This window comes from Parasteatoda tepidariorum, chromosome 4 (assembly GCF_982258835.1).
Source record: "Parasteatoda tepidariorum strain Cologne lab strain chromosome 4, Ptep-v5.0, whole genome shotgun sequence".
Classification (NCBI taxonomy): domain Eukaryota; kingdom Metazoa; phylum Arthropoda; class Arachnida; order Araneae; family Theridiidae; genus Parasteatoda; species Parasteatoda tepidariorum.
The window spans coordinates 122,426,707-122,454,572 of NC_141758.1; the positions used below are offsets into that span (position 1 = coordinate 122,426,707).

Genomic DNA, 27,866 nt, shown 5'->3' on the forward strand with positions numbered 1-27,866 from the left:
AAAAAATAAGTGAAACAAACACCAGTAAAGTGTTGCATACATTGCAAAAGCGAAATCTTAAAACTACTTTGATTATAAGACTACTTTATTATGGACTTCACAAAAGTCGAAACACGAAGATTTGTTTCAGGGCGGAAAGGATCATTCTGAACATGGGTCGAAGAATTCTTGCCGACAAATGTTGTAAGACTAAGCATTGTACAACTCGTCTGCTTCCTTTTCTCTGAAATTATAACTATTAATTTCTCTTTGTATGTCAATGTTATAAGTTGATTTATAACAGAGCAAATCTTGAACTCCTGTCTATTCTTGATCTGGAGTATATTTTAGAATTTTTAAGCTTTATTCTTGTGAAAAATGAAATCTTGTAGTTAATTTTATGTTTAGTAATTTTTGATCCAAATGGAGTAATGTAAAATATCTAAGAATTATATTGAAATACAGTGGAGCATCGTTTATACGACGATCACTTATACGATGCTTACATTTATACGACGTTTTAGTGTGGTCTCAAATCATTCCTATTCATTTTAATGTAGAAATATATCGTTTATACGGCGCATAGAATCGGTTATACGTCGATTTTTAGATTTTGTTCACGTTTATTTAATTTTTTCTTGTGTATTTTAAAAAAGGGCGGAATTTGCCAACATGAATGATACAGAAAAGGGTGCTAACAAGAATGCTTGGATGACGACCGTAATTTTTACTAGATGACTGAAAAAACTAGACAATGTTATGAAGAGGCAAAAACGAAAAATTTTGCTATTCATCGACCAATGTCCAGCTCACCCATCGATACTAATTATTTTGGAAAATGTAAAAGCTCTCTTTTTTCCTGCAAATTGCACAAGCGTGCTTCAGCCATTAGATTTGGCCGTGATTAGAAATCTAAAATTGCATCATAGAAAGCAGTAAGTTCAATTTGCTATTCAAAGCATTGTAGAGACTAATAGCAAGAAAATATAATTAAAGGTAACATACATTCAAATTGCTCACTGCAATTTTTCTTCTTTGGTTATTTGTTTGTTTTGCTTTGTCTAATTTAGAAATTTATGTAAATCAACACGTTAAACATTAAAATTAACTGAAAACAGAGTTAGTTAAAGTTTTAGAAGTAAAAATCGATTATACGACGTTTTTCGGTGATCCCTTCGGCGTCGTAGAAACGATGCTCCACTGTATCAAATTTGTTTTAATATCAATAGTACTTGAAACTATGGTTACAGCTTTCAGGGGCCTAACTAGGTTTTTCTCTGAGGTACCTATTTTGTGAAAATTTTGACATAATTTGTGAAAATTAAGAATTATTTTAAAAAATTAACACAAAAATGTGGTAAAAATATGGTTTATTATTTCTTACGGGACAAAATATAAAATTTGAAGAAAAAGTATTATAAGACTACCTATTCTCCTAAAATTTAATTTGTGAAGATACCGCTAAACGGTAGTAAATTTGACATGGACAGACCCCTGACTTTATTTTACTCTATTTATTTGTTTCTTACAGATCAAGCTTTTACCAATCCTTTGTTCGATTAGCTATATATTTCACAGTAGTAAAATGTGCTTGATTTTTTTTCCTTCTTTTACTGAGATATATTGTTTTAAATTTTAATAAAATTTTTTCTTTCGTTTAAAAAGATTTTCCAGCAATTGCTCATATTATTCCTCAGTGTTGTGGTTTCTCATTATCCCTTTATTTGCATAAAAAAATCAATATCACTTAATTTGGTTATTGTATTGTGGTAAAAAATAATTAAATTTGATGTTTGGTGAACTATTTTTTTTTAAGAAGAGCTTGCAATTCATAAAAAAAAAAGTTTCTGAAGTACAAGTAAAGATTCAGAATGTAATTAATAAACAGAATAAATTTGCTCTCTTGTTGGGTAGATTTTCGTGCTGTAATCTGTGGCAGAATAATCGTCAAGTCTTGGGAACTTCCAGCAGTGGCCTGCGACAAACTTATAAAAACATCACAAAAGGGGATCAACTTGTAAAGTATGACTCGTAGCAATCCCTGGAACATCTACTTGTTTTTTGTTTTGTTTTTTAAATTGCTAGTTTCAAATCTATTTGTCACCTTGTCAATTGTAGTTAGCACAACAGATCATGATACAGAAATATCCACCTTTTGTTTTTATTGAAAAGACTTTTCCTTTCATTCAAATGCAGTAAAGCAAATTTTAAGTGGTGATATTTTTAATTAAATATATGTTGGGAAGAAAAGGGTAAGATCTGATAGTGGGGTTAGACCCGGTAGCTTGATTGTATTGAAATTCTGTTTTCTAATGAACAAACTCTGAGTTACACTTTATTAAGTAAGAAGAAGAACATACCATTTTTTTTGTGTTGTTGATTAATTCAAGTTATCTTGGTAAATAAGTTTGTTTTATTTTGGACTTACATTGTTAGAATCTATTGAAAAATTTTATTTATTCAAATATATTTTCTGGTTTTTCATTCTCCAAAATTCTTTTTAATTTTTGAGTGTATACTAAGTCATGCACAGTAAATTATAAATAAACATCTCTCAGAGGCATAAGTAAGCAATTGCTTTTTCATCTGTTGCTACAAGAAAGAAAAATTAAAATTCAAACTTTTGCCAGTTAAAATAGTTTCCTCAAAAAAATAAAGGAAGATTCTGCCTGACTAAGGATTTCATAATTAATGTTATGAAAATACTAGAATTTTTTTCTTAGTTTAATCAAAAGCTTTCTTTTTATAATATTTATTTAATTTTTTGCATCAGAAATGGTGCCAAATCAAATTAACTAGTAGGTGAAGGTCCTATCAATTGGTTGTTGCTTAAGAAAAAAGTTACATGTTTTTTAAAATATTTTTTCACTTTATTTTTGTTTGCTATGTTGAATAGTTCTGATAATAGTAGTATGATAATAATAAAGAGCAATTATGATGCTACAGAAACAGAAATTCAAAAACAGAAACTGATTTTATTTTATGTAAAAAAGTTTTATTAAATGTTACTAAAAAATTATACATATTAAAAAGATTATTTCTTCTAGTTTAAGTTGTGATTTTTTTAAAAAGGAAATCCAAATGATTTAAATATGATTTTAGTAGCAATTTAGATCAAGCTGATTCAAATCGGTTTATTATTGTAACACATTGTTCAAAAATTGATGTACATTTTTGTTTAATATAGGAGTGTTTCCTTACTTTGAGTGGCCCACAAGGTGTCGGAGAGACTGCAACAGTCAAAGCTTATGTAAATCTCTTGATAGTATTAAGTTATTTGCTTGGTCAAATAAGCATCAAGAAAATGCTAAACACAAATAATGGTAAAATCTTTTTTTTCTTTCCTGAGTTTTGTATTTAAAAATATTTTATGTGCATAAAATTGTTAAAATATTAGGTATGCAATTTGTTCTGTGTTTCTCATGTTTAACTTGACTTCTTTATTTTTAAAAATCCACTATCAAATTAGATTTTAAAATAAATGATAAAAAAATCATTATTTGAAAGGCTTAATTTGATTTAAATTAGTTAATTTATTTTAAATTTACCAATTGCAAATCCAGTACAATTTATAAATATTTTTCAATAACAAAACTAAAGCTTCTGAATATTATGGTTAATGTTATCATACAATTATTAAAAACAAATCTCTAAATAAATAAAATTATAATTTTCTTTCAAGCTGAACAATATGCAGCTTAACGAAAATATGAGCTTAATATAACATATTTTTATAATATTTTTAAATTTCAATGGTGTCCATTGAAACATTTGTTAATAGTTGGCAAGATTTTCTAGTTCTGAATAATTAAAAATTTTAAGTTCAATAAAAAGGTGTTAAAATGAATTATGGATTTCAGATATTACTTATTAAAATGATGTGTTATTAATACAAAATAATAAATTTGTTTTTCAATATTTTTTAACCATGTTAAACTTAATTTTAAAATTTATTTCAATTTAATTTCAAAGATTTATTTTCATGTTAAGTGAAAGAAATGTTGAATCAATCTTCTTATAGAATAATTTTCGGTTTTAAAAATGTAGAAAAGCTTAAGTTACTGACTTTATTTATTTAATTTAATGCAGGGAATTATCTTCCGCATAGCAGTAGCCTTTTTAAAAGCTTGTGATCTCAGTAAAACTTTTAATTCATTCTTTCAAACAAAAAAGGTAAGAAGAAAGAAAAATGAAATTAATATATTGCTGTACATTTTATTTTAATTGTGTTAATCTATGTCATAAGAGTATTGCAAATAAACATATGCATTTATTCACATTACAAAGACAAGAATTAAATTTCATAAACACATATAAAAATAATTTTTCACTGCAGCAAAGTCACTCAAAGAATAAAAATGTTGAGAAAACATTACTGTCTCTTTAATTGTTTAATAAATAATTAAAACAATTTCTTTTCATTTTGCAAAAGTTTTTTTTATTAATTCTTTAACTTAAGTGAAACCGTCTAGTTTGATGCTATACGCTGAAATTATGTGGCTAAATTAAATTACATTAAGGAAAATTTAAGTATAAGCACATAGAACGTGGAGATGATGATGAGGAGCAGATATATTTCAATTGACTAAATTCTTGAAAGTGTTGATTCGTTTTCAGCGATATCGGATGCTTAACCTGAGACTTTTCTTCCTATTTTAATTAATGAATTTTTTTTTTTTAGAAATGTATCATGAAGTAATTTTATTATTTTAGAATTCTTCTTTGCAAGCACTGACAAATAGTGTGCATAAATAATTACAGTAACCATATTTTATAAATACTATATAGCAGAAAAAGGAATTAAAAATTATAAATTTAAAAATAATTTCTAACTATAGCAAAATTCCTATTTACTCAAAGAATAATATTGAGAATAAATATAAGTCTTAATGTATATTTAATATATAGAAAAAACGCACTGCATTAGTAAATATTTACTTAAAGAAAATACTTCAACTCTAGTTCAGAAAAAAAGAGCTGAAATGTATTACATTACCTTTTGATTTTTGAACATTAGTGCATAGATTGAAACGATGGTCGATAGAAATATTTTAATGAACTAGATTTATGAAAACACTGATTTTTTTCATGCAATACCAAATTATAAAATCATCCACACTATATCTAAATGTATACTACTTCTATCCAATGTGCAACTGATTTTAATTAAGTAATTAAGCTGCAATGGAGCATTGTTTTAACTGAAGAAATGAAATTAAACAAAATTTTCTATGAATTTTAACACCACTGATTTTAGAGAATAGGAGAAGTTGATTCTCTGTAAAGAGCTGAATAACCATTTCTTCAGTTATTTTAGTGATAAACAAACAGTTTGAAGTTTTGAAATCCTTTTTCCATTTTGCACACACTGTCAACACCATAAATTTAATTCTTAGAATTTTTACTAATAATGTACAAAGAATTTTCGAACGATATAAGTGATATCAAAATTAAAAGAGCATTAAAATATCCTTAGCGGATGGAGGAGGCATGTTTCTATTCAGCAAATGTGACGTCATAACCAATCAAGGATTGTTTTTGATTGCATCATTTACGGAGATCTTTTTGAAAAATTAATAATATTTAATAATTAAACAAATAAGCATTTGAGGAAAAAACAATTATATTTTTGGATTCAGGAGAGAATTTCCAATTAGTTAGAACTGAAAATAATATACTGTAATTGTCCATTATGTATTTATTCAAACTAGGATTCTTACATAAAAATTTTATATATTTGCCTGTATATGACTTGGTTAACATCTTTTATACCTTTAAAAAATTAAATAGTATTTCTTTTCTACATTTTGTATAAATGTTAAATATATTTTAAAATCTCTCTTCTAGGTATGTTCTGCTTTGGAGATCAGATAACCACTAGGGAAACTCAAGCTCAGTCCTTATGTCTATTTCTCTTACAATCTTCGAAATATTTTTGCATTCAAATGGTAAAAGAATGATAGTTATTGAGTTGAGACTTTTTTTATTTCAATTATTTAATTATCAAACAATGACATTTAAAAGAGTGGGAACTGGGAATTTTTTTTAAAATTAAATTTCTGTATTAGTTTTTTTTAAAAATGCTTTTTAATATCTCAGCCTTTTGTTGGGACTTTTTTTATTATAAGGAAATTAATTTTTCTATGGATTGCTGTCTTTTCTTTCAAGATGCTTCATAGTGATCTGGTGTACTTCTTAAAAAATTTATTTAGAGAATGATGAAGATAATTTAATTCATTTTCTGTTTTATGTAAAATGATAAAATATTGTTAAACGCAAATAAGAGTTAAATTTTTTAGTAAGTTAATTGCCCATTCAAAATATTTCCTTGAATATAGACTATTATTATTATTTTCAATTACCTCTTCTTTTTTTTTACTTCTTATAATAAAAATAGTAACTAAATGTTAATTGTTTTAAAATAAATAATTTTTTTTTCTTCGCACTTTTTGTCACTTTTTTTCCCCTTTAAAGCACAATTCTACGAAATGTATTACGTTGAAGCAAGGAACACAAATAATTGTTCGTGGGTGCAAGAACACGCATTTTTTTTTCACCTTCAAGTTTGACTTAAAACTGTTTTAAACTTTACTTATCAGTGAGATTGTAATAATAATTTAAAAATTGAAGGTAAGGTGACCTCCCTTTTTCCTGAAGTTGCAATACACCATAAAAGATTATCATTAGTGTCCACTCGAATGGTACGGAAGTTTCTAAAATTGTAACGAAAAATTAAAAGAAAAAGTATGATTGAAAAATTTAAAGAATTCACCTATGACTGGTTGACCAAAAGTGGCTTATAGCGTTTTCAATTTAGCCCCTGAACTGTCTTAAATAAAATATACTAAGAAAATAAACATACCAGAAAAAATATTTTCCAGCTGTACTCATCATTTACTTATATATTTTATAATTTTTCTCACATTATTGGATTGCAGCAATTTTGTTTTCAAAGTCTTGTTTATTATGATAGAAATGATTTCAAAAGTTGAAAAACATATAAAAATAATTATAAGTGAGATCATCACATTCATCTCATACTGATTATTAATAATTTTCAATTTTTGATTAACAGTTTGAAGCAAATGAAAATTTTAATTTCCTGTTTTTTTTTTCTTTTTTTCCTTCTTTTGCACTCCTATGAATTTGTTATAATTGTTTCTTTATCTACAATTCAAAAAAGGTTTTTCATCCATAGTACTTGAAAATTTATTTCTTTTAAAGTAAATTTTTCTTATAAATGTTATCGATGGTCGCTTGTAGCAAGCAGTTATATAAAACAGTTTATTGTGTAAGCATTTTTATATTGTTCTTACTCAAAAAAGTATCAAGTTTAATACTTTTCTTCTAATAAAAATACTTTGATCTCTTAATTAATTCATTTGTATTGAAAAACAAGTTCAATAATAAGTTTTAAGTAAGTTCAATTGTAAGAATATATTTTTTTAGAAATCTCATAACTTTGAATTTTGACATGCAAATTTTTTCCAGCATTCCTTCCTTTTTTTATTTTTATTTATTTTTAAATATAAAAATATTTCTGAACAGTTTTTTTTATAAGTTGATTTATTTAAAGTTGATATTTTTCTAGTTGATTTATTTAAAGCTTATGTAAAAAAGTGTTTGCTTGGAAACTATTGAGTTCCTAATTAAATCATGTTCATAGTTTAATAATATGTTTCAGTTAAATATTATTGTGCATTGTTAATTTTATTTATATATTTTTCTCTTTCAATTGTGCGCCAAATACTTTTTAATTTTTTTTTTCCTCCATCAGGAGTTTCCAAATGTGAATAAGAGATCCAATCCTGCTTCATTGCATTCTAAGGTATGTTTGTTTTTTATGCATTTGTTTTTACTTTATATTGAAAAATTCATGAATAAAATATTTTTCTTTGGAATTTTATTTAGTTCTTCGAACAACTTTGTCTCCCTAACTCAGAATAATTTTGGCAATTTCTTTTCACTGCCAACTATATTTAGCCCATTTTTACTGCTGCTTCCTTGTTACATAACAAAAACTTTAACAAATATTGGAACCCTACTAAACTCAAAATTAACTTATTATTCGGATACTAGGTTGATATGATTTAAATCACTTGATTTAAGTCATGTTTTAAATTAACTATAGATATATTTTTTAATGAAAATCACTGTTTTAAACTAAATGATTTTTTAAATAAGTTATTAAGTCAAAAATATTTTGTAATTATATTCTTTAAGGTGTGATTTTTTAGTCTGATTTTATTGATAATAAAGGTTTTATCCAAAAAATATAAATTATTATGTTTCTAAATGGACAAGTAAATAAATTAAACTAGAGACTAATTTTTCTTTTGCTGTATGTAAAACAATTAGCTAGGAATTTAACATATTTTAATAATACCCATTTAATTTAATGTTTATTTAAATACTTTAAGTGTTCTTAAAACAAATTAAATATGTCATTAGCATTGAACAATATTAATGAAAGACAGCACATAAAAATCTTCAATAATTTTTTTTTCTTTAATGTGTTCTGATTTAAGCTGTTTTACTCTTCACTGGGTATCTAACTGTTCAATTGCCTTCCTGTAATTAAAATTTTAGATGTTTAGCTTGTAATAATGAAAAAAAAATTTTTTTTTAAAAATATTTTAGTTAGAAATATTAACAATTTTATCTTTATTATTGAAATTGTACTTTTAAGTCATGATATATTGTTAATGTATTTTATTAGATAATTTGGCTAGTATATATAAAAAAATTTGATTTATATAAAAAAATTTCAATTTAAATGAAAATTCGTCTTTAAAAAAAGTTTTGCCAGCTCCTTTAGGTAACATCAAGTAATATACATTTACTTAATAAAAAATACGGAAGATATCTAAGATTTTTTTTCAACCCGGCAAACATTTTGTTACCACTCGGCCACAAGTTTTTATAAAACTAAAGCATTGTATACAATTTAAAGAATGGCAGCTCTGTATTTTTTTTTTTAATAACGGCAGGCACTGAACTTTTGTTCTTCGCCTTAGAAGATGCCGGAAGTGTTGCTCATTTATCGTTACCCAGTGGGCACCTGTAAACCAAAGTCACAGAGGCGAGCAACATTACCCACGCCACACTGACACAAAAACTCGTTCATAGGGTAGGCCATGTTCATACATTCACACATCAGAAGGCAACACAGATAGAGAGAAACATTCATGCCCAGAGCGGGATTCGAACCCGCAGTCATTGGCTTCACAGTCAGGCACGCTAACCACTCGGCCAGCTGGCCGGCGACAACTCTGTATCAAATATTTTACCCAGGGTCCAGTTTTGTTCCTCTTATGCCCATAATTTCATGAAAGTAAAAGAAATAAAAATCCCCTGAATATAAGTAAGTAAAAACTCAACTAAAAATATGGTATCGAGGCTATATTTTACCATAGCATTTCCATATTAATTTCATTAATAAACAATCATTCTTTTACAAAATAGTAACTCTTCATAACTACTTTACTGACTCAGGCTGACAAACAGCACTCAACTGCATTATTTAATACTAAAAACAACTTATATTCAAATTCTCTTTCTTAAATGTAATAATGCTAACAATAATACTTTCTCCAATCAAAAAGCATTACTCAAAACTCCATCTAAAAACTAAACTTTAATGATTAAATCTCTTCAGAACATGTTACAAGCAATACAAAACATCGATAAAACCTTAATTGCATAAATAATATTCTTATTACCACCTTCATTATTTTTTCCCTGTTGCTCAATCACAAATCTGTCAAATTCATCACCACAATGCCAAATATCCACTTCTAATGCAGTCTTGCCTCTCTGAATATCTTCCTCTTCTCACCTTATCCTTCATTTCTTTTTTTCCATCTTTGCAAAATGCTTAAAATATCAGATCAGTCATCGCCAGATTTGGTAAGAATTAAAAATTTCTCAAAGAGAGCTGCAAAGCTAAAAAAAAAGCTGTTTTGAGTTAATTAAATTTTTTATGATGTTTTTTTTTATTCTATTCCAGATATTATTTTTAATCTTATTCTGGTTATCTATTAACCAAAAATTTAATTGTTTCCTTAACAATTCTTTGAATATATTTTTATAAGTGGATACATGAGAGGTTGTATGAATGGATCCGCCTTATAAACAGGTGTGACATATGGGTGTGGCAGAAGTCGAATTCTTGGCTGTAGATGGCCCACTGAAAAACAAGAACAATTACATCACCGAGTGCCTTAATGGCACACAACAACATGGAATTTTTAAAAAAATTTACAATGAGAACTAATAAGAAGTGAATAATTCATTTGTTTTACCAGCATTAAATTTTTTTAATGCATATATGAGCCTTTAATTGCTCAAACTGTCAGTATTGTATCATGAAAATGATTTGTCATCTCCCACTGTTACATCTGATTTCCAATTGGTGCTAGTGTTACCATTTTCCCACGTGATGTCATCTTTTATGTCATACAATGCATTTGTTATGTGAGATTTGCTTAAGACAATGTATTATAGTCTAATTGTAAGCTTTTTCCCACTTAACAAGTACCCATTCTGATTTTTTGACTCACAAATTTTTGTGCCTTCTGCTTAGAGTAGAATATATAGGTACTTAACTATAAAATCAACACTCAAAATGGTGACCTGTCCTGCTTGGTCTAAATGAAATTGCACTTCTGAACAAGAAGTCGCTGCATCATAAATATATAGAATTACAGCAAATATTTACTCATAAATGTAGAACTTATTTTGACAAAAACATTATTATTCTATCTACTGTATGCTAAATTTTTAATTTAACTTTTAAGCATATGATATTATGCTGATTATAATATATTTCTGCTGCATAACGTATGTTCAGAAAGCTCTTAAGTCTGAGCAAAAATAAAGTCAAGAAGAATGCATGATTTATCTCCAAAATAAGTTATTTATTACAACACTTTTTAAAAAGATTAAGTACAATTTTTAAACAAGAAAAATATGATTCATGAAAGAAATGTACTAATGTTATTAATGTATCGCACGCTGAAGACTTCGCATAAGAATGCGTTACACATTTTTAATTCTTAATAATGAAGAGTAACTGATATTCCACCATCCTTTTTACCATAGATTACGTCTAGGTTAAGAAATGATGGTACTTTCATGTAGAATTCAAGATGCTCTATGTTCATTGAGCACTAACCTCAAAAGAATAGGTGGACTTCCATGAAACTTTTGCTATCCATTGAATTTTTGCCTGTGAAAAAATTTTTGTTTTGAAAAAGATCAAAAATACTTAACTCCTGTTTTTGATGTGATTTTCTTACATAAAATTAAACAAAAATTTCAAGATATATTGGAATGAGCAATTCAATATTTATCAAAAGTAAGGTTAACTTTCATATTGGAAATATTCCTAAATGTTGCATATATATGAAAACATCTAATATTTTTATTGTATTTGAAAATATTATTCTTACTACTACTGAGCGCTTTCATGTTTTCCTTATTTTTAAACCAAATGTTTGAAAGAGCGAAAAATTTTAACACCTGTATTTGATGTAATTTTCATATAAAAAATTAATCAAATATTATATTGGAATCAACAGTTCAATTCAGATTTTCTAACACACATTAAAGTAACATTGTGTCTATGAAATCGATGTATTGGTCGCACTAATGACTGTATTTAATAATTATTGCCTTAATTCAATTACTGGTGTTTTCTAATCTTGTGTTGTATTGTTTTAGGAGGTGTTTGATAAGACATCTATTTCTGCAGAATCTTTAATTTTTTTTGAAAGAGAATTTCTTCCCTTTATTGAAGCTAACTTTGAATGTGCACTTAGGTTAAGTGATGCTGATTACGTGAGTCCTCTATGGATTGTATGTATAACTTTCTTTTTTGAAACTGCTAATAATATAATTAAAAATTTTGAGAAATAGTGATCAAAGCTCTTTTTCTTATGTATCTTTCAGTTCAAAAATTTTTGAGAGAGGGAACAATAACCCCCAAAATAATTCTCTTCTTAAAGCCAAACACTCTGTTTTTGTTTTGCTAAAATTTCAATCGAGTGCCCATTGGATTTTCCAAACTTTATTCTACCAAATGTTACTCAATTAGAAAGTAATGCAAGAATTTCAATACCCAAAAGTTCTATGATCGAGGAGTTTTTTCAATGTTGTATTTTCATTAAAGAAACCATTTCACAGAAACTTTCTCGTCAAATTCTTGTTTCTTAATCAATTTGTTTCCTGTTAAAAAATTTTTGCGACTGAAAGTCATGTGACATTTAATTTATTTGCACTACTCCACTCCCTAATTTTAGAATCACTTGTTTCAGTTAAAAAAAATTTCTGTGCTATTTAATTTAGTTAAGGAAAATCTCTGAGCAGCATAATAAGGAGTTTTTGAAGTCATGTATTCGTATATCTGAAGCTATGCATTACATTTTTCTTCCTTTTTGAAAAATTTCAAATTGGTCATTTAATTTAATTGTTATTGACAAAATGATTCAAAATGTTTTTGTATTTTTAACTTTATAAAATTCTCCAAAAATTTGTTGGTTATAACTTAATAATAATAGATTTTATATTGCACTCTTTTTCTAAAAGCTTTTGTACTCCCATTCAAAGAAATCTGTAAATTATTTTTTCTTAGCAAACAAACTAATCATAAATTTTTTTACAATCGCTAACAGCAATGTTTGTAAACCAATTGTTGCATTAATACTATTTTTCTCTTTTTTATTTTACCTTTTATAACATATTTTAAATTAGAAAAAAGTTTCTTTAATAAACTAACTATATATTAATTAATTTTACTGTTTTGTCGGTAAATATTTGATTTCTGATTCAAAATTCGAATTGTATAGTTATCACAATATCGGAAGTTTGTAAATGTTGCTTGCATTCCAGAGATGATATTTCCAAAACTATTCCTATTACCCTAAAAAGCAGACAAAGACTAAAGAATGTATAGGAAACATATTACATGATGTATAAACATAAAATATAAATTTCTTTTTATTCATACGTGTTTAGTAGGAAGAAGGAAAATGAAATCTGGTGTTTTAGTTTTGCACTGTATAAGAGTCTAGTTGTTAAAACAAAAACAATTAACCATGCTAACCTAAAAACCCATGTGTTTAGTTAAGAATTCTTTAAATATTTTAAATTCAAATAAGAAAAGAAAAACAAATAGGTATAAAATTTAAAGAATTTTATCTATTTTTTTTCTCTATAGAGTATACAACAAAAAATTATACAATTTTGCATTTGTGACATTTATTTTTGTAAACTGAATCTCCTAAAATAATAATGCTAATTCAAGACAACATTATTTAAAAATTTGACTTGAGATATTGGTTTAAAGAAAATATGATATTAATGAATATTTCAGAAAGGATATTTAATAATAAAAATATATTCGGATGGAATATGGATTATTTTAAAAACAAAGCAAAAGTTTATTTTAAGGAAATCAATCATCAAAAAGTAACAAAAACTTTATCCCGCAAAAGTCATTGTACACTTTCAAAAAAATCTCCGCTTATTAGAAAATATTCTCATTTTCGTTAAATTAACATTTAATTGAGTTTCCTTTCATAATACCTACATTTCCTACAATAGCTTTCATAAGTTTGTAAATAAATGTAACTAGTTTTTTTTTTCCTTGGCGAAATTCAAGCAGAATATTTTTTATTAAATTTTACAGAAACTTTTACAACACTCAATTGTGAATTTATGAATTTTTCCACAAATTTTGTAATTTTAATCTTTGATACGAAGTCCTTTTAAGCATTTTATCATATATTACAGTGCAATAGCACACAATAAACTAATTTAACAATATTCATTACTGATTCATTATGATGGCAAATAATCAACTTTCAAATTTGGTTTATTGTTTTACTACGGCCACGAGCCGTTTTTAAATGATAAAATAAAATGTTATGGAATTAGCAAGCAAGAGTTAAAATATAATTTTGCTATCATAAGTTTGGGAGAAAATTACAATTAAATAAGTGATAAATAATTAAGTAAGAAAATTAAAGCAATTGACGATAATTTGAATTCTAAAATCCGAAAACATTTAAGTGTACGATGACTTTCGTGGGGTAAAATTTTTGTTACAATTTGATTATTGATATCTTAACAATGAACTTTTGCTTTGATTTACTAAGTATTGAACTAATATATTACATACAGTTTTGCTAAGAATAGATTATACATCTTATTATCATGTACCCATTTTGAAATATTCATTTTAATTAATGAATTTTTATTTCCTATTTCAATAAAAGTTATAAAAAGTGAATGAACACTTTTGGGAGCCACTGTAACTATAAAAACTTATTGATATATAATCACCTGGAACGTTTTTCCTTTGCTTAATGAAAATATATTAAACAATACTTATCCAAGGTTTTATTGGTTATTCTGTTTTTGCCCTTTAATAGATACACTTTGAGCAAAAACTACTTAAAATAGCACATTAAAAACATTTTTATTCATTGAAAGCAATATAATCTACAAGCTAAACCTATTATTTTCTCCACATGTCATCATTTTTTAAGAATTAATGTTGTACCAAAACATTAAAAAATAAAATAAAAAAACAAAATCTTGCCAAATTGTTAAAATGAATTATATTTACAAGATAATATGTTAAAAAAGTAACATTTTGAGTAAAATATTTTATAATATCAATACTTTTCTAGTACACATCCTACACTTTATAAGAAGGAAAGAAAAATACAGACCTGGAAATATTAAGATTTTTACCTAGAATAATCAGGGAAATTCGAAATCTGATTAGAGTGGCCACCATGATATATATATATATATATATATATATAGATGGAATAAAGAATAATAGGAATAACTCAATTTAAATTATTATTTTTTATTTAATATTATTATATTCTTACTTTTATTTGTTAATTTTTGGCTTTTTTTTAAAAATTAATTTATAATTTTTTTGTTACCTCCTGACTAACCTTAAATAGCTTTTTGTTCAATAATCTGATTTCTCTGATCTAGGTGCTAATCTTAAAGATTCAAAAATTATGATTTCAAAAATGTTGATTAAGTAGCACTAACTATTGGTCAAGTTACTAAAAAAGTATTTTCTCTTAACTAGCAGACCTTACTTTTAATGATTTAGAGTTCTTGACCATCAAAATATGAACAAAAATTATAGAATTTGTTTCTTTAAATAAAAATTTAATGTATACAATTAATGTTCCTTATTCAATTTTAATAAGGTTTGAAAAAAAAAAAAATTGTATGCTATACAAATTTTCACAGCATTTTATAAACTATGTATTTAAACTGTTCAAAATTTGAGCGAAAATGGTTGATTAATTTGAGTTATGACACATGAGAAAAAACCATATTTTTAGAAATCTATTATTTAAAAACTATTTGATCAATTTCGTTCAAATTTCGTATTGTGTCATTTAAAATTTGATAGTTTAAAATAATGCATTTTTTTGCCATAAAATTTTGAAAAAATTGACACGCAATTAATAAAATAACAAAAGGTTATTAAAAATTATTTTTTTACATAGAATTTGTTGAATAAAATAAATTTTAATTTATGTTCAGAAAGTTTTATATTTTTTTCTTTAAAGAATTCTGCTCACCTGGCTGAACTGTCAGGACCATAATTTCTGAATTGTGGCTACTCCAATGTTTTGATATACAAAATCCTAAATTTAAAAAAAAAAGAAAAAACAGAATACTTTATATAGAACAGAGTTTTATTTTTTTTTCTTCCTATTTCCGGAATGAATTATGTTTATTGTGTTTGTTAGAAACTCTAATAAGAAATAAATCTTTTTACAAGGCCTAGGAGCCCACAATTAGCCATGCTAGTAGATTTCTCCTTCTCAGCTCGACTGTCTCCTGGTCAAAAGGACGATGCACGTCCAGTGTCTTCGAGACTGCGAGCTCGCAATCCCTCTGTGTCTTATCAATACCGAGCACAGGGATTTGTTTTGATTAGAAATGAATAAAATAGTCCTTAAGACTCCAAAAATTAGTAGTAGAAACTGTCATAAGATGCATCTATTTAAAGCACCCAAAATAATGAAATTCCAAAATATCAGAAATGTGTTTTAAATTGCTACAAAATAAACATTTCTTAATAATTGTGGTAAATCCTTTTTTAGCTGATATTTTTTATAAATTTGTGAAATTTTTTCCAAATCATATTAAAAGAGAAATTGGTTGTAAAAGTTTAAAATAAAAAAACACAAAAGATCGGATATTGATTATTCTAAGTAGTTTAAAGTTATTGTTCTTCATACTTCTAAAGTTTAAAACTGTTTCTTCAAACAAACTTCAAAAGTGCAAAACTGTGCTGTTCTATATTGTTCCTAACATTCAATCATACACTGTAATTAATTAACAACATTATGGTTCTTTTATATTATTTCAAGTTTTGAAAAATTATTTTATTTTAACTGGTCTTTTTTAGTGGCATAAAAACTCTGATTACATTAAAAATAGTCTCACCAAAATGCATCTTCATTTGAATCACTTTTTTGTATAATTGTAGTAAAAAAATAACGGATATAATCTCCTCTGACCAAGAACATATTAATGCATGACAGGGTTTGCCAAGAAGGCCCACTTTGAAAAAACCCGCCCAGGTTTTATTGGGTGGGTCCACCTTGAAAAAACCCACTTGGAACGATAAGTGGGTTTTTTCAACAAAAAAAAATTTTTTTTTTTTATTAAAACTTAATGATGCACATTTAATCCTATATAATTTATTGTGCAGAATTAATTTGTCAAATAGAGTTGCATGTTTTATATGATTAAGTTATTAATATTTGTAAAGTAAAGGAAACACTTGAATCTATAATTTTATAGTACTATTGAAAACTTTAAGTGGGTTTTTTCAAAGAAATATTTTAATGAAATTAAATCAAATAGAAATTTAAATAATATAGTCTGAAAAGATCAATTTTTCAAATTTAGTTGCATTCTTTATATATTAATAAATAGGTTATTATTATTAATTCCTATGTTTAAAAAATTGGAGGAAAATTTTTTATTTTTTTGAGTAAGTGATACATTAACAAATTTAAACAGTTTTATTTTTCTGGCTTCAAAAAATAAGCTAAAACTTTTTATAAGAGAACTTTTTAAAATTATTTATCTAAAAATGAAATCATTTTCCTAGGATTAATTATTTGAAAAAAATGGGACAAGTAACTGATAATTATACATAATTTTAATTTCACTTTCTATTAATCTTATTATAAAAACATGGAAGTCTGTTAAATATTTATTTCAGTTTTTTATTAAAGTCAGATGAAACTTTAGTTTTTACTGATTATAAATATTTACTGATTATAATTTTATAATAGGTAATATGTATATATATTTGTTTAATAAATATAGTAAATAAATGTGTGTGAAATAAAAAAGGATAATAAACTTGTTCCTTTTTTATTTCTGCATTTATCTTTTATAAAGTTGAGTTAAAAATTGTGAAACTTTATGTACTTAACAATAAAGAAGATTCAAATATGTATTAGTGATAATGCATTATTTAAACATAATATAAAATACATATGACAAAATTAAAATAATTTTTTGGATTTATTTCTATTTTTAAGCTTATACTACACTTTTTAATAAAAATATTTACGCAGTAAGACTTAAAGCTTATGAGCACTAAATGAAAGAACCCAATTTGGGTTTTTCAAATAAAACCCAATTCCCCCCCGAGTTTTTTCAATAAAACCCAGGCGATTTGAGTTTTTTCTAATATACCCGGTTTTTTTCAAACCCTGCATGATCTTTCACAACAACTTTTTTGCCCCCCTTATTTTAAGAAAAAATATTTAACCATTAAAAGCTTTCAACTTATCTTGCTGGTTGGTAATTAATGTATTCATAAGAATGTATCAAATCTGAAGTTAATAGAAAGAGTGGCGAAACATGCCTGTGTGAATTCTTGACCAAGTATTACATAATGATCTCATTGCATTTTATAGTATTTTCTGACATTAATGTTTCTTTAAAATTATCCTGGTCTTCTAATTTCCTATCTATATGCAGTAAACAGAATATAATAATTTCTGATTTGTCTGGTAGATTCTTTATCATAAATTTCTGTCAGTCAACAGTCTATTTGAGCGGGACTTTTTTTTCAAGAACCTCAAGCATTATTGAAAATTACTTAGTTGAAAATAGATTTTAAGAAAAAGAAATTCTACTGTTTACACCTTATGATCACAGTTAATAGAGCCACTTTTCATATACAGTCCTTAAAATTTAATTTATACTTTCAATAATTCCTAGTTTAGAATCTTTTATTCAACATTCTGGCTTGTTTTATGCCACATTCCTTAAAATGGCTGATTATCTTGTGATAGGCCAGACAATTGATTATTACTAAGTTAGATTTGGTCTGTAGAAAATTTGAGAAAAAAATAAAGTAAAAAATACATTTACATATATTTTTCTTGGAATTTTTTTTCTAGCGGAATTAATAAAAAAAATGTAAGTTTTTTTTTCTGTTGTCATAATTTAAATATAATAATAACAATGCAAGTTTATATATAACAATAATAAGTATTTTCTTTAATGTATGTTTTTATCCTCCTATTAGGTCATACCGATATGAATTCCCACTCTTGTATATCTGGTAAACTAATTAACCAAGGCAGTATACATGGAAGAATTTCAGCAACTGGAAGAGTAAGATTCTTAAAATGACCCTTTTTTTATAAATGTTTTTTATCAATCTGATACTATGTCAGTGTGCTATGTCTAACAGATCGCACATATTGTGGTAAGCATGATTCAGAAATAATACAGTAAAACCTCGCTACAACAATATTTTGGGAAACGAATAAATATATTGTTGTAGAGGGATGTTATATCGAGGGCCTTCATACTTTAGGGACACAATTAGATTTTTTTTTAGTTAAATGTTATGTATGTATTAACTGTAAATACGCTTATATATTATGTTAAAAAAAATTTGAAGATTGTTAATTATGGATAAAAATATTAAAAACAATTGAAATAAATCCAGAAAATAGGATCATAAGCATACCTGAAAGCCGTTTTCATTGAAAATCATCTGATATTTTTGTTTGTATATTAATTTTTTTTACTGTTAAGTCAACCAACAAAGTATGCATTCGTTCCAAAGCATGAAAAGGATTTTCGTTTGTGAATCGTGATCCACCCACCTTCTACAGAAAAAAAATTCTCTTTCAGGTGTTAATGTGATGCTTGCTGTCATTTGTGATTCATGATCAGCTTTTAACATAAAGGAAATTAAATCAGATCATCTGTGACTCCTTAAGGAGATGAGGGAGCCAATTCTAAGAATGGAACTTCTTGGGGTGGTCAGCAGTGAGTCTTCGTTTGTCAGAAAAGGTGGAAAAAATGGCAAAAGATGATGAAATGAGATTCTTTTACATTATTTGAAAACCAATAATAAATGGAGAAATATGGTTGAAATTTAGAAAAAAAATTTTTTTGCAGCAGTCTATTGCTTCAGAGAATATCGTAATATAGAGAGGAACATAACATTAATTCATATGCAAGTTTGTCGGGATCACGAAATATCAACGTAATAAAGGGAGTTATTGTTCTATTGTCTATGTTCTATTATTAGGGAGCTATTGTTGGATATTGCAGTAGCGAGAGTTCATTGTATTAAAAAAAAACCTGGTCAATGAAAGAAAATTATATTTCTGAAAAAATGTTCATAGTGAAATTTAAAACTTTTATTAAAATGAAATGTCGAAAGCAATTTTTCCGAACAGAATCAAACCATTGCAAAGAAAATGAAACACACAAAAATAAATTTAAGCTAATAAGCTTAAGAATAAATATAATTATTAGGGCTGTGAATAAGTAACATTTGGCTACATCTTTACTCGACTTTCTCGTGTGTATCTTCTGACTTATTTTAGAGAAACATAATGAGAAATTTCTGAAAAAGACATGTTACTTTCTAAGCAAGAAGCTTATAGATCCCCTATAAGCTGCCGTAGATTTGATGTCACATTTCCAAATGTTATCATGAACGAGGATAAATTTAAAATTATCTTTACTTTTATGTTATATTAAATTTGGTGTATATGTGTTTGCTTTTAATCATTTTTTAACTTTGTTTTTGGTAAGTGTATTAGAAATTTTAAAAGTTATTCAGAATTACAATTTTTTCTAAATTTTCAAGCAAATAAAATTGGTAACTATTTTATAAAATGTAGCAAATAGTAATTTATTTTCAATTTCTGAAATTGTTTCCAAGCTTTTTTTTTTATCTAACTGTTTAAGTTAACAGCTGCCTAGTTAACAAATGGTTACAATTTATCTAAACATTATGTAGTTGAAAATTTTACCATTAAATTTTTATATTTTTTTAGTATAGTATCATTATTTTTAGTTTACAATTTAACTTTTTTCTTTTTAAAATTTTAGCATTTTGCTTTTTCACACAGAAAACTGATTATTACTACTTTATCGAATAAACAATAGCCGTATTTTTATCGTTTTTGTATTCTTATTAATATTTTGTATTTCGATTTCACTTTTTTTAGTAAAGTATAGGGATGTATTTTTCTTTTTTATTTCTTTTTCACCTTCTATTTGTTCATTGATATGCGAATACTATGCATTTCCCACTCAAAACTCAAAGAGAAAACAAATTCAGCATGCCCTTTCTTTATGTTTGCTTGACAGCAGCTTATTGTCAGAAAACAGATTCTTTCCGACACATAGTAGGAAATAAAAACATTTGTCCCTTCCCTGCACCCTTTCGACCTAAAGATTTACTCAAAGTGACGAACCTCTTATTCAACTTCAAAAATTTACATTCCGTCAATCGTTCTAGTTCTAAATGATAAGAAAACTGATCAAAATTTTTATAACTGATTAATTATAAAGCTAAAAGGTTTTGTTTGCAAGTGCAATATTTTTGTATAGAGATTTTAATTCATCATGTTATTGTGTGAAGGATGATGCAAAAATGTGATTCTCAACCTTTTATTTTTATTTGAAAATGAACAATATAAAAGTTACGTGGATAAAATATTTATATCTATAATTATCTTGGGTAACTTGAACAGGGTTGCCACTCTACAGGGAGAACAGGGGAAAACTTGAAAATGCAGGGAATTTCGTTTCTTATTTTCTTTTTAAAAAATAGTGACCTCTCAATGCATAATCTATGGTATATTTAAGGATGATGTTTCAGCTACATTAAACTATTTATTTACTATAGCATTAAGTGTATTCAGCTGTTCCAGCAATTTAAATTAATATAGTTAGCTCACACAGGAACACAGAAATTGTTGTGTTTCTTCTTAATATATTGTGTATAATATGTACAGGGAATTTTTTTTTCTCCAGATTTGAGTGGCAACCCTGTTAAAATGATATTATGAAAGGACAGTCTAATGTAGGGATTTGAAAAAGGATTTTGGCACCTTCAATACCTCTTCAACTAAACGCTTTGAAAGTGGTCCCTAAATTTCAAATATGATATCATTATTTAAGTTTTTAATCTGTGCTGTTATAATTTTTTTTAATGCATTGATAGAAAGAATCATTATCAAATTAAGAATAGGATGTCATATAGAAACTATACATTTTATTGTTCAAAGAATATTTATGGCTTATAAGTTGAAAAGGCTTGGAGCCATGCTCTTTAGGCTTTGGTTTACTAGAATTAAATGTGTTTTTTTTGTTTGTTTTTATTTTTACAAATAATTTGAAAGTAATAATAAAAAAGTGTACTCAATTATGATTGTTTGCATTTTCAGGGTGCGTATCACAGACTGGACAATTTTGTGAATGAGGCAAGTTCTATGAGTATGATTGGAACATCACCTGGATGGGGTGGAAAAACATTCATCGTTCAAGTTTGTTTCATTTTTTTAATCAATATTTTCTTCTTACTGAATATATATATAGTAAATACATTGCTCTAGTTAAAATTTATACACAATTCAGTATGTTTTTTAAGCAACTCATTCATATCACTACTTTTGATTCTTATTAATATTATACAGAATTGTTCACTAAATTAACCAGGCAAGGTACTTTATTGTGAATGGCCAATAAGTTTTAGCTGCTTTGTAAAAGGACAGCAGCTTTGTAAATATTTTTGTATTTTAAAATAATTTTTATGCTGTCATCAAATATATCACTCTGTGCAAAATTTCAAATAACTTGTTAAAGTAATCATATAGTTGGAATGGTGAATTGGCAAATTGGAGTTTAGTTTGATGCTCATAATGTTCACTGCTAGTTGTTATGTCATTTTATTACATAATAATTGTTATGTCAATATACTTATTCTTTGATTTAAAAAGAGAAAAAAAATAGTTTTATACTTCATCACCTTGTACTGCACTCTTTCCTAATTCATAATGTAAAATCAAAGTTCAAGCTTATATTATCTTTCTAGAGGAGTAACATACCTTTTGTATAACTCATTAAGTGTTAATTAAGGAGAAAGATAGGGGAGAGTGGCTCACCTTGGGACACTTTTTTATTTTATTTTAATTAATTATTGTCAAAATTTTACCAGGTATTCGTGAAACATTTGAAATCATTTTTAACTAGGTTTTGATTTTGTATCTGTCATAGAAAAAATTTTAAAAATGTTTAGTTACCTTGTTATTTGTTCCAAGGTGTACCTCCTAGTAGGGTACCTTAGGACAGTTAAAAAGATGCGAAAAATTAAGTAGAAATTTTCTAAAAATGGTATAACTAAATAAATTTAAATTTTTTAATTTTGTTAATAAAGTTTTATTTTGTTAGTTTCGACTTCTTTTATGCAAATCCAGTTGTTCAGAATCAAATAGCAAACCTGAAGAATGTTCAAAGCTTTGCTCTGCTTAAATTTTAACAAAATGTCATTTAAATCTACTTTTAGCTGCCCTTAAAGCTGCTTTTTTTATTGGGTGTTTGTAAAAAGTGCTTAATTTTCCCTTTTGAAAAAGAAATTTTTTTCTTTACTATGCTAATTTTCGCCATGTATTATGCGAAAGCGTGATTTTCTCATTGTTTTATTCAAAGTTTTCCCAAATCATTGAACCACAATCTATTTCGGTGTGCAATTCGGTTCAATCATTTTACATATTTGATTAAATACTTGCGAGTGCTCTTGTACGTCTACTCAGCTGAGTTTCAATGAGATTATTGCACTCTTATGTGCAACTCTGCTGCATTTTGCAAATTATTCTCAGCTTCAGTCCTCATTTCCACCCTCTGATATCGAATCAAAAAATCTCTGGATCATTTTATAATGTCTAATGTAATCAAGAAAAGAGTTCATTGTCAGAGGCTAGTTATTTTATCGCGATCATTTAAAGTCTTTGAAAATTATTTTGCATTTTGTTAATGTATATATTGCTTAAAAATATTTTTAAACGCTTAAAAGGTGCTTATTTTTTGTTAAAAGATTTGGCTACGTACCCTGTGTGAAAAGTTTCATATTCAGGGGTGGTTGTGTTCCTGAAAAAATCCTGATATCCGGATCTTTCAAAGTTTCCGGAAATCTGAAGTCCAGATGTTTCAAGAAATCATCGATCACATATATTTGTAAAAATTCTTGTATATTTTACTTAAAAATATTAGAACTAGAATTTATACTTGGCATGTCTTTCATTTGTAAATATTTTTTCTGGTAGATTGATAAATGTGATTAGAGATAAAAGTAAATTTGCACATAATTATTCATTTAAATTATGCTGCATTTAGAATGTCATGTTTTGAAAATTTTAATTCTTTAAATTTATAAAGATCTTAATTTTTTGAATGATTTTACTCAGTGGCCCCCAATCACCCCTGTATATTATATCTTGTCCAGGTTTCCTCATTTTTCTTGCACATGATACTTGCATATTAAATGGTGTTTTGGTAAAAATTAAAAAGACAACACCAATTTTAAATAGGTATTGGTGCCTGAAATATCTTTGTACTGAATTGAGTAGATATAAATAATAAATTTAGTAGATATAAATCATATGAATAGATATATATAATACATTTATTATTTTTTTAGGTGTCTTGGATTAGGTTGAAAGATTTTCATCTGTTGACTGTTGGAGAGTATACTTACGAAAGTGACACTCGATACCAAAGTGTCTACCTGCAAATAAGTTATAATTGGGCACTCCAAATTAAATATCCACAAGTGTCAGGTCAGCTCCTTCCCACCCAAGAGTATTGTACATGGCTACCATAAACATGCTACCATGTTTATTTGACATAGATTTCATGTTTGTAATGTTTTTAACCAGTTATTCAAGAAGAATGAAGTTTTATCATCTTTGTTAATATGAAGCTGTAATGTTGTTGTAGCAATACTTCACAAATAAGGATAAATCATAATTGGTTGTTGTAAATTGTTTCTATAGATAAGGGTGCAGATGACTTACTTGACACAACAGAATTTAAGGAAAATTGAAATATTTTTTAAATAATCCATTTTATGTATGAATAAACCTCGTGATCTTGTATTTTGCGTGACTCGTAAAAAAAAGTCTACTTTCGTTATTAATTTTGAGTTTTATAAAAATTTCAAAAAATTTCTTTATTTCATTTGATTCCAAAAGAACTTAAAATACAAGCCTGTTAAAAGTAACCATTTAATATTATAGTAATCATTTATATTGTATAAAAGTTATCATTTATATAAAAATGATCACTTATAAAATAATGATTATTAATCATATTATTATTATTATAATCACATTATATTATACATTATTATTACGAAAGTAATCATGTATTTGTCATCGTATTTTTCAGTTTGCTTTAGTTCAACTTTCTTTACTTTTCTGATTATTTTTTCCCTTTCTATTCTTTAATTAAATTACTTATTAAAGTTTTGAATTTCTGAATGTTTAAAGACACTGAAGCATATCACAAAGAATTTAATTTTACATGCCTGATTTTTGCAATGTACTGCCCTTTATGAATCTGCACATTTTCGAGGAGTATGTTTAAATTAAATCGTTGACTTACTTGCAATTTCAGTCTTGTATACTTTTGTTGATTTGTTTTGTCATAAATTTGGTATATTGAGTAAGAAACTAAACTTATTATGGAATTATTATAGCTTTTGAAATTTTATTCTCCTGTGTTTTGTGTTTAAATATTTTTTTTTCTTTTCTTTCTTTTCTTTTTTTTTTTACAAATTTATTTTAACTCATGCAAATAAGGGAAAAAATTGAAATGTTGCTGTTTGATTGAAATATATTTTTAACCTATATAAAATATTTATTAAAGAATTGTATCCAGAAACAATAATCTGGTCTCGTTACCAATTTGCTCAGTTGTATTAATTTAAATTAATGCTTTTTTCTTTCATTTAAAAAAAAAATAAAGTATGGTTTTGCTTTATTTTATAAAGATGAGGTTTTTTATTGATCTCTTTTTTTTTATTGAAAGGGTTTTTTAATATATTGCAGGATTCATGAAGTCTTATTTCTAGAGACCTTTTTATTATGAAGTCTTTTTATGAAAATAATTTTTTGCAAATTGCAGTTAAACATGTCATTGATAAAAATGATCTATCTAAAGTCAATGTTTAATAACTCAAGTCTAAAATGACCAATAAAAACAAATTGGTCTTTCAGAAGGTTTGGGCTTTCAAGCATTAATTTTTCATTTTTATTTATTTTTCTTCACAGGGAATTGATTCTTCAGAGATGCAAAAAAATTCTCAAAACAAAAATATTTTTTTTTGTTTAAAATTGCCCTTAATATTATCCTTTTTTTTAAAGTTACTATGGCTTTTTCAAAATATTTTTAGAAAGTAAAGTTAATATATCGTTAAAAGTCTTTTGCTAATAATTTGAATTTATACAATTCATGAATAAACTATCGTATGTGCTAAAAAATAATCAAAATTTATTGAAATAGTAATAATTTATGAAACTAAATTTAAGTTGCATTTCATAAACTTAGGAAATCCTAAGAAATTATCAAATTGACTTGTAAAGTTATTTGTTATGTTGAACATAACAGAAAATGTTCTATTGACAATGTTACTATTGATTTTTTTTTCTTTGCAGGGAACTAAATATTGAATTGCGAATAAAAACAAATTTGTAATAAGACAAGAGATATTGCTTAACGATATTGCTAATACTTTTCAAAAGATGATCATTTAAGTTTTCTAATCAATCATCAAAGTTAAGTAGGTGTTTTAAATTCAAATGATACAGCAAAATTGTTCCAATAAATATTTATTGGCAGAATGTGGACGAAACATGTGATTTAATTGTCTGATGCGTTTACAGTCTTTGGATATTAAATTAAATGTGTGTTGCACAGTACACAGAGAAATCTAAATTTTTTTCTGCTAAATTATTTTCAATTTTTTCTCATATTGTGTAAATGTTTTATTTTTATAATGCTTTTGGCTTAAATTTAAATGAGGTAAAATAAACACCCTATTGTAATAACTTATAGGATTAGCACTGTATTTGATTATGGCACTTATGTTCATGGGACTGTTATTTTTTCCCCCTACAAAAACAAAACTCCAAAGGCATGCCAAAAGAATGACCTATTTTAGAATTGTCAGTAACAGTAAATAATTCTAACATGTATTAAATGGAGTCCTTTTAACGATGTCGCAATTCAATAGTTTTACGCAATGTCTTTATTTAGTTGTGTTTTTTTTCCACTCTCAAAATTTGTTGAAACATCAAATAAAAAAAGTCATTTTTTTCTGACAAAATATTGCAATATATAGATAAAATATAGTTTAGAATTGTTGAAAAGTCGGAGAATTTTATTTTTGAAATGTCATGAACTCTATGATAAAACAAGTTTGAAAAAAACAAAGGTTTAAAAAAGCATTTGCTCTAAAGTTAACGCCTTTACTCACCTCTGAAAAAAAAAATTTAAAATAAGTTTTGCATGTTGGTTTATAAATTATTTTGCACTAGCAGTTTACTAACAATGTAAAATATAAAAGCTGAATTAATCATATTTTTCATTGAAAAGGCATATTAACAAAATCCACAAAGGATTTATGCATTATCAAGGCTTCATGCATCTGACATAGCAATCAGATTGTTAAATGAAATAATTGATATGAACAAAAGGTTCAATTTTAGTACAAGTTTTTTCCCCCCATCATTTCTATAGTGTTTCTAGTTTAAAGAAGATATAATATTTATGAAAAGTTCCATTTATCTCTGTTGATGTTGTGTCGTAATATTATGTACCGTAGTTGATAATAAATTCTATTTCCCTTTAATGTAATAAAGTACGATTTCAGTTCATTGTTCTTATACAGAAAGGTGCAATAAAAGTTGTTATTGTAAGTACTTGCCTCATTATTTTTCTTTACTAGTTGCGCTCACTCTGCTCAGCTACTTACACAGCAATGTTCAATCTGTTGTGTGTTAAATCCTCTTGGTGATTGTGGGGGATCATGCCTGTCCTCTCATCCAGCAGGTGATGTCATAACAATAGATGTGTCAAAGGGGGAATGAAGTGCAGACTATTGAATTTGAAGTAATGTCCCTCACCAAACATGTGGGGACTGAAACAGTTATGAGGAGCAGTGTTGCCAGAACTTAAGATTAAGAACTAGCGAATGGGAGTTCCAAAAGTAACGGATTCGAACATTTTGTGGCCCAAAAAAATAAGTTGTGTATTTATATATATACTAAAAAACTAAACTCAGCTCGACAGCCCATAGAGGGTCAAGGCCTACTATGCCCATCTCAGTTTTCTTGACCTTGGGCTCTGGAGTACAAGAGCAGATTTTCTGGTCAGGTGGTCAGCTGAACACGGAAACCCCAGTGTTTAGTTCCCAAGCATGCTTGGTACTCATTTATCGAACCACTGAAGGGATGAAAGGCTGAGTAAAACTTTCACGGCCCGAGGGTCGAACC

At 26.5% G+C, this 27,866-nt stretch overlaps 1 protein-coding gene and 1 long non-coding RNA gene across 8 annotated transcripts; both read left to right on the forward strand.

The window, feature by feature from the left end:
- Positions 1 to 42: 42 nt before the first annotated feature.
- Positions 43 to 21,860, forward strand: LOC147812677 (uncharacterized). 7 transcript variants are annotated; one of them, XR_015433384.1, is made up of 7 exons: positions 43 to 183; positions 3,167 to 3,302; positions 5,827 to 5,927; positions 7,757 to 7,807; positions 11,704 to 11,820; positions 18,587 to 18,675; positions 21,762 to 21,860. XR_015433384.1 is itself a non-coding variant. In XM_087162044.1 (6 exons), exons 1-6 carry the CDS (start codon positions 1,172 to 1,174, stop codon positions 18,599 to 18,601), a joined length of 528 nt encoding a protein of 175 aa, XP_087018170.1. In that variant the 5' UTR covers positions 1,013 to 1,171; the 3' UTR covers positions 18,602 to 18,678. The 7 variants fall into 7 exon arrangements, 1 of the variants encoding a protein (XP_087018170.1); XR_015433381.1 differs by having other exon boundaries at positions 182 to 975; positions 11,704 to 11,838; XR_015433383.1 differs by lacking the exon at positions 43 to 183 and adding an exon at positions 233 to 251 and having other exon boundaries at positions 11,704 to 11,838.
- On the forward strand, positions 21,768 to 27,290 carry LOC147812678 (uncharacterized). Its single transcript, XR_015433385.1, has 2 exons — positions 21,768 to 21,860; positions 24,011 to 27,290. It is a non-coding gene; the product is annotated as an uncharacterized LOC147812678 (long non-coding RNA).
- The last annotated feature ends 576 nt before the right edge of the window (positions 27,291 to 27,866 follow it).